The following is a 13,053-nucleotide window of genomic DNA, read 5'->3' as shown; positions in this document are numbered from 1 at the left end:
CACTGAAAAAATTAGCAAGTACACAGAACTTGCCCAGGAAATAAGGCATCTATGGAGGATGGATAGGGTAGTTATTGTACCTGTTGTTCTTTCCTGTACAGGTGTGATACCACACACACTACACAAAAGCCTGGGAACATTAGAATTGAGTAGAAATACATACATAACACTACAGAAGGCCACTATATTGAATACATGCCACATTGTTAGGAAATTCCTGAATACAGACACTGACACACTTATTTAATTTTAGTTTTGTTTTGGTTGCTATGCCTTGACTCTGGTCCGGCATAGTACACAGCCACCGGTGTTAATCGAGTAAAACTCACTAAACTCAACATAATAATAATAATAATGTCTTGTTTTCACTTTATACTACAATATATCAGGTGTTCATAATTAAAGTACCATTATTTAGTGCTGTCTACAGAGAAATTTAGCAGTCCAAATGCAAAAAATGTGGTATGTGACATTTCAGAATATGCAGATGTTTCCATAAAAAAATTTATACCAAAATTATCATTATGATACTTTTTGTATATGAAATTAAAATTAAAAACGTTTTATTTATACAAACACTCTGGCTATATTTACTTTACAAAACAAGGGATATTGCTCAATGTGGTTCTTACTTTAAAGGTGTAAAAGGCATATAGTGTGCTCAGCAGCTGACTGTAATTGATCCTTTGATGATTCTCACATGCAATGTTATATTATTTTTTAAGGCTTCCAAATTTGCAATATCCTTGATAAACCACACTTTTTAAGTGTTTTCAAAACAAAAAATTATACAGATTAAAATCTAGAGAACAAGATTGTCAGGCAATAGGAAATGCATGATTAAATATAATCACTCTGTTATCAGTGAAATGTTATTGCTGCTGTACATATCATCCTGATATGTGGAGGTGTGCTCCATCTAGCATGAAAGACTCAAGATGCTGTTGCAGTTGGATATTACAAAAATATTTAATATCTCTGAGTTATCACAGTGCTTATCACAGGTCATCCATTGGGACGAGCTTCTTCAAAGATAAATGTGACTAGGAATCCACACAAGATTTTCACTTTAGTCAAGTTCATTAGAATTTGCTGGAAAATATGAGGGTTTTTTGTGATCCAAATGCAACTATGGCTGTTCATTGTTCCACATAGGTGAAAGTGTGCCTCATGGCTCTACAAGATGTTCCATGACCATAACATATCCATTTTCATTCTGGAAAGAAAGGTCAATACATAGGTTAGTTGAATTTCCTTATTTGTGGCAAGCAGAAGCTGGTTGTGGCTGATCTTACATGGATAACAATATCTTCTAAGTTAATTACCAGTGTCAATGAACACACTTGATAAACCTTTGTCTGGTAACTTTTTAAAATTTGTGAAACGAACATTTTCGGCCTCACTCGAAGTCTGCTTCAGGTTAAATTGAGAAGGAATTCCAAACTTAGAACGTCTTGTATGGAACATTTTGAAATGTTAAATTTTAAAATAAAATTGGAACATGGTTATTAACTGTATTTATCGGTTGCATGAGCATGCCATCTATGTATAATTACATAGGGTATCCCGTGTAAGCCTATTAATTGCGGGACTGGTATAACCGTAAATAATACACACTCACAGAGCATCAGTGACCTCTTGTTCCTCACATACATAGCGCCAGGCGTACAATAATGTGTTGCCGTCCTTAAAGTTAATGCATCTACCCGCCAGACCTGCCTTGTATATTTCAAGAGCCTCAAGGGTCCTGATGTGATTCGTGTGAAAGGCTCTCTTTATCAGCCTGGCATTGGTCAGGTCCACGTGAACTTCTGGGTCGATGGCATAGGTGGATAGGGCGATGGTGTATCAAGCATGGTCTAAATCGTATTTGTGCTCATGGACTCTCTGTTGGATGGAATGTTTGGTGGAGCCGATGTACACCATGTCTCGCCTAAACTGGCGCTATGTTTGTGAGGAACAAGAGGCTACCGATGCTCTGTGAGTGTGTATTATTTATGGTTATACCAGTCCCGCAATTAATAGGCTTACATGGGATACCCTATGTAATTATACATAGATGGCACGCTCGTGCAACCAATAAATACAGTTAATAACCATGTTCCAATTTTATTTTAAAATTTAACATTTGAAATTGTTCCATACAAGATGTTCTAAGTTTGGAATTCCTTCTCAATTTAACCTGAAGCAGACTTTGAGTGAGGCCGAAAATGTTCGTTTCACGAATTTTAAACATTACCGGACATAAAGGTTTGTCGAGTGTGTTCAATATACCAACTTTCTCCAGTACTTTCTACAATGTGTCATAGAAAACACCCAATTGCTGTGATATTATACATGCTCTGCTATCTACTGGAGCAACATTATTTATTGACTTCAATAACCACTGAGGTAATGTATAACAATTTGTGAAGTTATAAGTTGCACTTTTGACCAGGATGAACTCCTACGTGTCCAGTTTCCTTTGATTGATCATTCTCCTGAGAGCTTGTCTAGTCAGTGGTTCTTAGCATAAATTATTATGATGTAATTCCTAAAGAATAGCAGTAGCATTGTTATTGTCTTAATAAAACAGCTTTACTTGAAATACATGTTTCAGCAATTGTAGCTGATAAGAGTGCCATTCAACAGTTGTGGCTACTTTTATACCCAGAACTTGGCTGCAACACATGTGCTTATGCAAAGGAAATTGCTTTTTCATTGCTTAATGTTCAAAAAGTAAGTATAATGGTTAGTGCCATGAGTTTGATACTAATTTTCTTATTACAGAAATGTCATCATACCAGATTTGGTTTCATTTGGTACTTTAATTACAATTACCCAGTATATTACATGATGGATTTTGAATTTATAGAATGTAGCAAGAAGGGTGTCATCTGCACGACCAAGAACGTCTTGTGCTCATCATCGACCTTTAAGCTATGCAGCATCTACAGCAGGCAGTGTCTTCTATGAAGAAAACCATGATTCTGGGCTTCCACCATCACAAGTAAGTAGTAAATTTATTTCAATTAGTGTTGCAACGAATAGTATATTCAGCCATGCTATTTGGCTTGATTAACGCATGTAAGAAAATTGGCACGCAAACTGCATTATGGCAAGGACCCTGCTTTCTATTGGTCCGCTGTCACTATGCTTTGCCAATCGCATTAATTCTTGACAGTTGAAGCGGACAGACACGAGCGTCATGGCAGTATGTGATAAGTGATGATATCAAATGTGGATAACAATGAAATGACCTACACATGTAAATAATGGAAAAAGAAGAGAGAAGGACCGCGAAGTGAAAATGTGAAAATAAATATGAAATTGAGTTGATAACATAATCAAACAAGTCGAGGCAGCTTATTGGTGCGAAATTTGCAGCTGTCAATGCCAAACAAACAATTGTTGTCATAGACTTCGGAAAGCTAAATGCTTGTAATGAAAGTCACTTAGCGTGCATGGGCGAAAGCCGTGGGCCATTCGAGCTACCAAGCTGTCTTGAATATGTGAAATCATAACTGTGACTTATACCGACGTCCTATCTGTCTCTTTTCTCCGTTATCACCAGGCTATGAGTCACGTAATTGTAAAATGGGAAATCTACGACGGAAAAGTGATGAATCAAAAGTATCATGAGCGCGTATTATGATGTATGCATAGGCATATCTGGACTAGAGCGATAGAGGAAAGAGAAAGGGAAGAGCAAAGACGAGCGCTTAAAAAGAAGGATAGGCAGGGTCAGACCCTCACTGTCAGATGTGCGACGATTCTCGAACGAATAGGTGTGTACGTGTGCTGATCTTTGTAATTATAAATTGTGAATACATGTGACTATTTTCTTTTTTATTTTGTGCATATTATAAGTTATAAATAAATATAAACAAACAACACTAACCCGATAACATTAAATCTAAATACCAAAATGATTAATTTACTGAGTTTTTGTTATTTTTTACTCCTGTTTTTAGGTATTTGGTATTCAGCCAAATAGCGAAAAATAGGCCGAATACTGAATAGTAACCAAATATTCGTTACATCACTAATTTCAATCAAAGTAATAAGTTTTATCAGTATGATATGAATAATGCAAAATAGAACAAAATATAAAAATTATTTGAAATAAGTATAAAGTTATGACATCCTTTAAAAAGTTTCAGGAAAAGAGAGTTACTTTAGTTTGAATTAATATTACTGATACTTGTTGAATCATTTTGAATTTAGGTCTAGAGACATGATCTTGTCTTCATACTATCATAATAATGTCTTGATCTAATTTTGGTCTTCTGAAGTAGCCCAGTATCTCAGTCATGTCTTGTTCTTACTTGCAGTGACTTGTATTGGTCTGTATCCCTTATTTCAATTATTTGGCTTTTTATATCATTTTATTAGATATCAGTATTGAGCTCTTTAATACAAGTGTTTTCCTAAAATAATAGTCTTCTCAAAATGTTTAAAATTAAATAACATAATGTGGAAATAAAACACATTTTTATAAAGATTTTGAATATCTGCAAATGTCTTTAATTTTACTATTATTTTAGTTTTGTAAGTAATCAATCAGTACTGTTGATCTGGTACAATTTTAAGTTAGTTGGCCTGTGGAAAACAGTTACAAATGGGTTCCAGGTTCCCCGTATATCAGAAATTTCATAACATTTCTGACAAATTTTATATATCAGTATTGATGTACAAATTTTCTGTACATCAATACTGGTAGTAGCATACTTCTACTACCAGTGTTGGTGTACAGAAAATTTGTAGTGGACTAGGTGAAATTAAGAATGCCTGTTTTTATTTAAATGCTTTTCAATTTTTCAATTATTTTTGTAAATTTTATTTAATTTTAATTATTAAGTTTTTTAAATCTTATTTTACTGGAGACTGGAGTAACTGGAATATTTACTTACCATGTTTTTCACTTTTTTTGCTGCCATGTCTTGAAGCTTTTTTGTTGGAAAAGTCTAAGATATATCTGACATGTTTACTTTCTTTCCATGATCTTGCTCAATGGAAGTCAGAGCCAGACTGAAAAATTTTTTCTGATAGAATTTCTCTTGTAAATTTTAGTAATTTTCATTGTAGAGAAAGAATGCTACAACTGGAAACTATGATTGGAATTGTAAAAAAAATTATGCAGGTTGTGCATATGTATCAGGAAAACTGCTGGCTGATAAATTATTTTTAATAGTTAAAATTTAGTAGGTTATGGACATCTTTTAGGTTTTACAATTTATCTTTAAATGCACTATGAACTTTCAACAGTTTGTTTACCTATCTTCAGACCCGTGTCATCATAGTAAGCATTGGAACATTTTGATGCAGCAGAATATAGTATGTCATCTTTCTTTTCCGTCAAGTTTTCAGGTAATATGGCTACAAAAGTTTCAACAATTTTGTTTAGGCTGTTAAGTCAGACTTTCAACTGAATGATGATAATGTTTAGCCATCATTTACTTCTGTGTGCAAAAAAATATGTAAAGTTCTTAAAGCATCTTGTAGAATATTCATATTTATTTTATGATTTTTTATGGAATTGTTTAAGACTAAGTTTAAGCTGTGAGCTGTACAATAAATTTAATATGTCAAGCTTGGGATGTACAGTACCTAATCCTTTCTTGAACTCTTGAATGCTAGCAAGACATACTGGCAATTTCATCAAAAGTTAAGTTCTCTGAGTTTTCCTGCAAATAAGTTGTTTTCACAAAATAAGCCAAAAATTTGTTTATTCAGTTCTTTTGCTTCTTGACAATGACATTCAACCTGTTAATTGTAATTATGTGTCCAACACCACTGTCATAAATTATCTGGATTTTGTCTTGAAAATTAAAATCTTGATTTTCCTCTTGGTCTTGCAAGTTATGGTTTTGTTTAAAATCACTGATAAAGTATGCAAAGAATAAAATATAATTAAAGAGCTGATATTTTTTATACAAATGTATTTGGTACTTTTGAAACCGTGCTTGTAGTTATTAGTAGTAATTCAAACACAAATAATTATCGTATTTATTTTCAGGCACTTGGCAATTCTTATCATCAAGTTTTTATCCAGTTGATACGTGTTGTTATTACACACGTTTCGGGCATTTATTGCCCCTCTTCAGCCAACTTTTTGATTACAGGTTATCAAGATATTAAAAACCACAGGTTTCATCGCTTATGTTACAAAAATTTCTTGGCGCTTAACACACATTAATCTAAGAAAACATACGGTTTTTGTTATCTAAAATATTTTAAAACCTTATTTTTTATGTGGATTTACATGACAAATTTACAATGAAGTACGTACCTAATTATCTGTTTTTCGTTGTTATAAAATCTAAACACTTTAAAATTTTTCTTATACATTTACAACAATATTAAAATTGACATATTTGTCTTTCAAAATCATGCAATTTCCTCTTTTTGCAAACTATTGGCAAACTGCCACAAGGTGGCCTGCTAGTCATATGACTATAGTAACCAGTGGTACGCTTAACTGGGGGAAAGAAGAGGGGGAGGAAAGGTCATCCCAATAGTTTGCAAAAAGAGGAAATTGCATGATTTTGAAAGACAAATATGTCAATTTTAATATTCTTGTAAATGTATAAGAAAAATTTTAAAGTGTTTAGATTTTATAACAACGAAAAACAGATAATTAGATTAATGTGTGTTAAGCGCCAAGAAATTTTTGTAACATAAGCGATGAAACCTGTGGTTTTTAATATCTTGATAACCTGTAATCAAAAAGTTGGCTGAAGAGGGGCAATAAATGCCCGAAACGTGTGTAATAACAACACGTATCAACTGAATAAAAACTTGATGATAAGAATTGCCAAGTGCCTGAAAATAAATACGATAATTATTTGTGTTTGAATTACTACAAATGTATTTCTTAATATAGCAATACTAGTATATTATCAAGTAACTATAACTTGTTTAGACCACAAATCATACAAAATTAAAGAAAATCATACATTAAAGAAAAACTTATAGCAATAAACTCACTTTTCACTACACAATACATGGTTGCACAATACACTGTTTGAATGATGATAATGAGGTGATTATACTATACTGTAGAATACATTTTAAAATTTTTCTAGTAGTATAAATTTTAAAGCTACTTTAACTACTAGAAACATTTAAAAATTTTTAGTAGTTTTAGTTTTAAAATTTTCTTATGAAAAAATTTATTAAGCGAACATTAGCAATATATTAAAAAATAAAAAATTTGTATATTTGTTAAAATATCAGACTTTTGTTTAATATTATAATTGTTATTACAGATGTTTTCAAATACTGATCAATTGGTGGATGAAGTATTTTTTGATAATATAAATTCATCTGCAACAAATACGATAGTTGAAAGTAGAGATCCTTGGACAAAAAAACAGAACGAAAATTTAGCACGATCAACATCAGTCACTGCCCCGGGAACAGATTTTGTAGATTATGCTAGGTAATATTTTTTTTTTTTTATGTTTGACTAAGTTTAAAATTTTATTGTAATTTTAAACTTACTTTTGATCAAATAATGTTATATAAATTTTTGATCAAATAATATTATATAAAGTTGTAATAGTTTTAGTACTAAATATTGTTGCTGTTTAGGCCTGTCAAGCATACGTGGCATCGACCTTCCTCTGTAGAACCACAGACTTCTGGTAGTGATGTTGGTATGAAAAGAATTTGGAATAAGGTAATATAAACTATATAGAAATGTCCAAATAAAATTTNGAAATTTGTACCATATGCTTATTAAAAGCTAAATAAATAAATATGCAACAGACAAGAACAAGTTAAATGACGAAGATACAAATACATAAAGGCAAGTATATGAAACCCACATAACTAACTAAACTTCAATTCAGGAAAAGAAATTATTGAGCCTTTTTCCATTGTTGAAATCTATATTGATGGCGTAGAATTCGAAAGAAAGAAATGAATTTTTAAAAATTCATTAACACTTTTAATACACACAGTTATCATAGTTGGCAATCTGCTAACTATAACTTTTAGATGACAGACACCAGATACCACCTACAAGTTGTTTTATAAAATGTAGCCTTGCCTGTAGTATCAAAAATCAGCATATACATAGTAAATAGTTTGAAAAATAAGCTATGCATTATTTGTCTTATTTCAGATGCAAATTATGGTACCAGAGAACAATATTTATTTGTAGAAAAATAATACAAAATAATTAAAACTCATGGAAATAATGTTTTTATTGGTGACATTTTGTTGAAATATTTTCCACACAGAGTTGGCTTCTCTTAGCATAATGGACAATAATAGTGTATTTTGCAGTGTTCATTTTTTTATACATACTTGACTTTGCTTCATAACACCATGTCAAGTATGTTTTCAATGATTAGTATAGAAATAGCAAAATTCATCGTTGGTCCTAATTTTCTTTTTTCATAACATTTGGCATTTTGAATTGGTCAAGCACTGGATTGGTCAAGTTTGAGACTTAGATTGTATGGGTTGTTATTCATGTGTTGAATAACCCATCTATATCTGGTTTAGTTTTCCAGGTGATGCAGATGCCATCCATGTATCTTTTATAAGTGTGAATGTGATGGATGAATGTAGGTAATAGTTTTTGCTCTAACATATTCACTACCATCTCAGAGATCTCCAGAAAGGGAATTGCCCATGAGTATTCCTTGTCATTGGACATATGGTGTTATCACATTTGGGCTACTACTATAAATAATTAACTTTATAATATGTTTAAAGGAAGATAGACTGTCATCTTGTACCTGACTAGATGATTGCTTTTAACATTGTCATTGAATATAAAATTATTCTGTAAGTTTTAATTTATATTTATTCTGATATAATAATAAACCAAAAATTGGAAATAATATTAGAATAATCTATCTATTTTCAATGTTGCAATATAGTATCCTTTTACATGGAGTAAAATTTAGATCATGTGATTTGTTAATAGTCAAAAGTTTATAAATTAAACTGAATTTCTGGACTGAGACAATCAAAAAAGCTTGAAGAACAGCTTTAAGTTAAAATTCTTATGTTTTAATGCTACTTTCCAGAAAATGTCAATATAAAGAAACAAATATATATTGCCATATAAATGTGATGCTGTGTTGGTTCTTCACTTCAGTACGTCAGAAGCAATGAAAGATGATAATGAAAGAACCTTATCTTCATTTAAAAAATGAAAGAAGTATTTTTGGGGTATAATAATATATTCACTACAATAAAAAAGTTAAGAAATTTGCCATACTGTAAATTATTCTTTGAAGGATAATCAATATTTTTTGATATTTTTCATAAAAAGAAAAAATATGTTAAAACAATATGTAATTAGATAACTACAGTACATGTTCATTATTAATAATTTTAAGAAATACAGAAATGGATAAACTATTTTCTAATGAATAAAGACAAAAATATATTTTTTGAAATAATGTTCTTATGTAATCTGCTTAATAGCCAAAATAAAATAGAATACATATTCAATAGCTTGTCTTCTCTTAGGAATATTAAGTCATAAATGTTTCAGTTCTATCAGTGAGAATATAGACCAAATTTTTGTATCTATTTTCTTGTCTTTCAAACATCTGTTTTAGAATTAACTATTATTTTAGTTTATTTTAGTCTTTACCTGAGAGAGAGAATAAAAAAAAGAACGTTTTTAAATTAAGTATTTGAAAAGTATGTTGTATATTTTAAAATTTTTCTTTTACTGAATTTTACACTTTTCTTTTGTAGCTTTTAGATCAAGCATTTGATAATTCTAATAGAAGACAATATGGAATGGGAGTTGTTGGTAAATTGTTAAAACACAGTTTTCGTCAAGACCGCATCACTTCAGATGTTAAACAGCAATTAGATGATTTAGATGATCATAGGTATGAATAATATAAAAGTGGTTTAGATATATTATGAAAAAAATGCATTTTATTAAATATTAAACCATCATAAAATAGAAATATTTTTTATTTAAAAAAGTTTTTTAATATTTTTCTCTTCATCATTTTCTTATTATGTTTCTATTTTTATTATATGAAAAAATATATGCCCTGTTGGCCTGAATATTAGTTGATGCTTTTTCCCAGTTTTTGACGGGCATAAATTGCACTCAACATTTAAGTATGATTAAAGTTTTCTGCAATTCTGGTAACTGTCTTATACAGTACATGCTGTACAGAGCTAAAATTTGGTATACAGTGGTGCCTCGTATAACGTACGCCTCGAATAACGGACGCTGCGAATAACGGACTTTCTGTTTGACCGTTACGTGACTCGAGCAACGGACTTGCTGCGAACAACGGACTTTCCGTTCGGCAGTTACGTGAGACGAACAATGGACTTTTTTCGAACAAGTGCGAATGATGTTTCCACTCTTTTGCCGTTGCCAATGACAATCTGCTATTTTTAGGATATATTAGTATTATTAGAATGTATTATTAGTATATCTGAAGTAGAAATGTAATGTAATATATGTTGATNGAAAAGGCTGAATTCGAAAGAATAAAGAGATTTTGTCTTAAACCACGTAACAAAAAAGCTAGGCTCATTTGAGCCAAAAATCATATTATCTGTGACACAGAATGGAATAAAATTATTTTCTCTGACAGAAGAAGTTTAATTTAGATAGGTCAGATGGTTTTAAAATTTACTGGCATGATCTATGGAAGGAAGAACATTACTGCAGCAAAGGATACATGATGGAGGATCAGTAATGGTTCGGGATAGCTTTAGATTGAAAGGTAAAACTTCTTTAGCAGAAATAAATAGCAGGATGAACTTGGTTGACTATCAAAATATGCTTCAGTCTCATTTACTGCCATACGCCACAAAAAATTGTACTAGGAATTAAATCATTCAACAGGATAATTTTTCAGTATATGTCTCTGAATTATTCTAAAACTGGTTTGACAGGAAAAACATTCAACTTTTGGATTGGCCTAAATTAAGTCCTGACATAAATACAGTAGAAAATTTGCAGGAAATGATTGTGAGACAGATGTATAAGGATAGTCAGCAATTTTCTAAAGTTACAGACTTGAATGCTGCAATTCATGATTCCTGGAACATAATCCCTAAAAGAATTCTTGAAAATTTAATTAAATCTGTGAAAGATTGGAAACTTAACTAATTATTCAGGCTTTTAGTTTTTGTAGTATGCTTTATTATGAATTAGATAAAGATAAAACCAGTAAATTATATTATTTAAGTTATATAACAGAAACTTCAATCCTATAGAATGCCGTTCTTAGCTAGAGGGCATGAGATCATATTAGATCACATGAGATCACACATTCAACTTGGTGTACCTCTTGCCTGTAATTATGCATGGGAAAGTGCGTTTCGTTTAACGGACGTGCACCTGGAACGGATTAAGTACGTTGTACGAGGCACCACTGTATTTGTTTAACAATGCTAAATGCCAAGTTGCCTATTATAACAGCCAAGCTGTGGCCTATTATGCTGCAGTCTGCAAACTATTCATGGAAATTGTTTGGTGCAATTGTAAATAATCAATTAGTCAGTTGTTCAAAAAATTGAGTAAACTAAACTAATGTTATTAACATATTTTGAATTAACATAAAAAGACCCTTTTTTTTTCCACTTTTAGTTGTATTACTGAAACTTTAAATCTCATCTAAATTAATTTTTTTCTTCTTAATAGAAACCAATTTTAAGATGCTTATGAAAAATTTAGTATTTTCAATGTGCTATTTTTCATGTAATTCTAATAGTAGTTAATTATTTTTCAGACCTTTTTTTACATACTGGGTAACAACTGTCCAAATATTAGTTACAATTATTTCATTAGCAGTTTATGGTTTATATAAAATTATTCTGTAAGTTTTAATTTATATTNTGGGTAACAACTGTCCAAATATTAGTTACAATTATTTCATTAGCAGTTTATGGTTTTGGTCCAGTTGGTTTTCACAAAACACAACGATCAAGTTTGGTATGTTTATATGATTAAATCTTTGAATATCTGATTTATAAAATATATAAAGAAAATAATAAATTACTATAAATATGATTAATGAAATATAATTGAAATTGACTTATAGAAAAAATAATATTTTGTATTTTAAAATTTCAGGTTTTTGTTACAAGTTTGTCTCTTCAAGAAGTTGATTATTTTGAACCTGATAATTTTTGGATAGGTCCTAGAGCAGTATGTTTTATATAGTGTATATATTCTTACATTATTTATTATTTTTGTAATTAACATATAAAAATTATACTTGTTTTTTGTAAAACACATATATAAATAATTATTTTTGAAAAATGGGTTTAATTTTTTTAAGATTTAAATTATGTTGTTCTGTAGATTGTTTTAAATTATCTTTATTCTAAGGTGTCTCAAATAATTATCAATATATAGTTTTTTTTTTTTAAATTCAAGACAATATCAATATATTAACTAAATAAAAAGCAATATTCTTTTTAATCATGTTTCATTACATAAATTAAATTCTTCAAATTTGTATGCTTTCATATTTTTTTAAATTGGCAGAAAGAAATTTTACTTTGTCCCAAAAAATTATCAACTGGTTGTTAAAAATACTTTCTAGGAAAATATATGCAAATCATTTTGCATTTTCATATTTATACCACTTCTCTCTAAGCATATGAAAATATTTGAAACATTTGAAGGTCATTTGTTGTTATGGATAAAAATGAGATTTAAGTGACTGTGGAAAAGGCAAAATAGATGCCTGGGCAGTTTAAGACATTTTCCAAACTGAAATAGCTCAAAGATTAAATAGATCTAAGTCAACAATAAGCAAGTTTTTGCAGCAGAAAGGAAGTTTGACAGGAATATCAACTTCTGAATGAAAACCAAAAATAACTGCTTGACAACAAAGGCATATATTTCAGATGGCAATGAAAAACTGATGTTCTATAAGGCAAATAACAGAACATTTGCAAGGTTGTATTTCAAAACCAACTGTTCATTGCACTTTATTGCAATCTGAAAAGGCTGAATTCGAAAGAATAAAGAGATTTTGTCTTAAACCACGTAACAAAAAAGCTAGGCTCATTTGAGCCAAAAATCATATTATCTGTGACACAGAATGGAATAAA

General features: G+C 30.4%; 1 protein-coding gene across 3 annotated transcripts in view; it reads left to right on the top strand.

The window, feature by feature from the left end:
- Positions 1 to 12,189, top strand: part of LOC111630648 (inactive rhomboid protein 1-like) — a 55,382-nt gene extending 43,193 nt beyond the window's left edge. For all 3 annotated transcript variants that reach the window (XM_023374786.1, XM_023374787.1, XM_023374785.1), the window contains 7 exons: positions 2,855 to 2,989; positions 7,251 to 7,423; positions 7,576 to 7,663; positions 9,709 to 9,848; positions 11,721 to 11,788; positions 11,880 to 11,923; positions 12,065 to 12,189. In XM_023374786.1, coding sequence (XP_023230554.1) covers positions 2,855 to 2,989; positions 7,251 to 7,423; positions 7,576 to 7,663; positions 9,709 to 9,848; positions 11,721 to 11,788; positions 11,880 to 11,923; positions 12,065 to 12,154 — 738 coding nt within the window. In that variant the 3' untranslated portion in view covers positions 12,155 to 12,189. The remainder of the gene's footprint in view (positions 1 to 2,854; positions 2,990 to 7,250; positions 7,424 to 7,575; positions 7,664 to 9,708; positions 9,849 to 11,720; positions 11,789 to 11,879; positions 11,924 to 12,064) is intronic.
- Positions 12,190 to 13,053: the final 864 nt, after the last annotated feature.

The sequence above is a fragment of the Centruroides sculpturatus genome, unplaced genomic scaffold (assembly GCF_000671375.1).
Source record: "Centruroides sculpturatus isolate CEXI.00-Female unplaced genomic scaffold, Cexi_2.0 scaffold626, whole genome shotgun sequence".
Classification (NCBI taxonomy): Eukaryota; Metazoa; Arthropoda; class Arachnida; order Scorpiones; family Buthidae; genus Centruroides; species Centruroides sculpturatus.
This window is presented reverse-complemented; position numbering and strand designations above follow the sequence as displayed.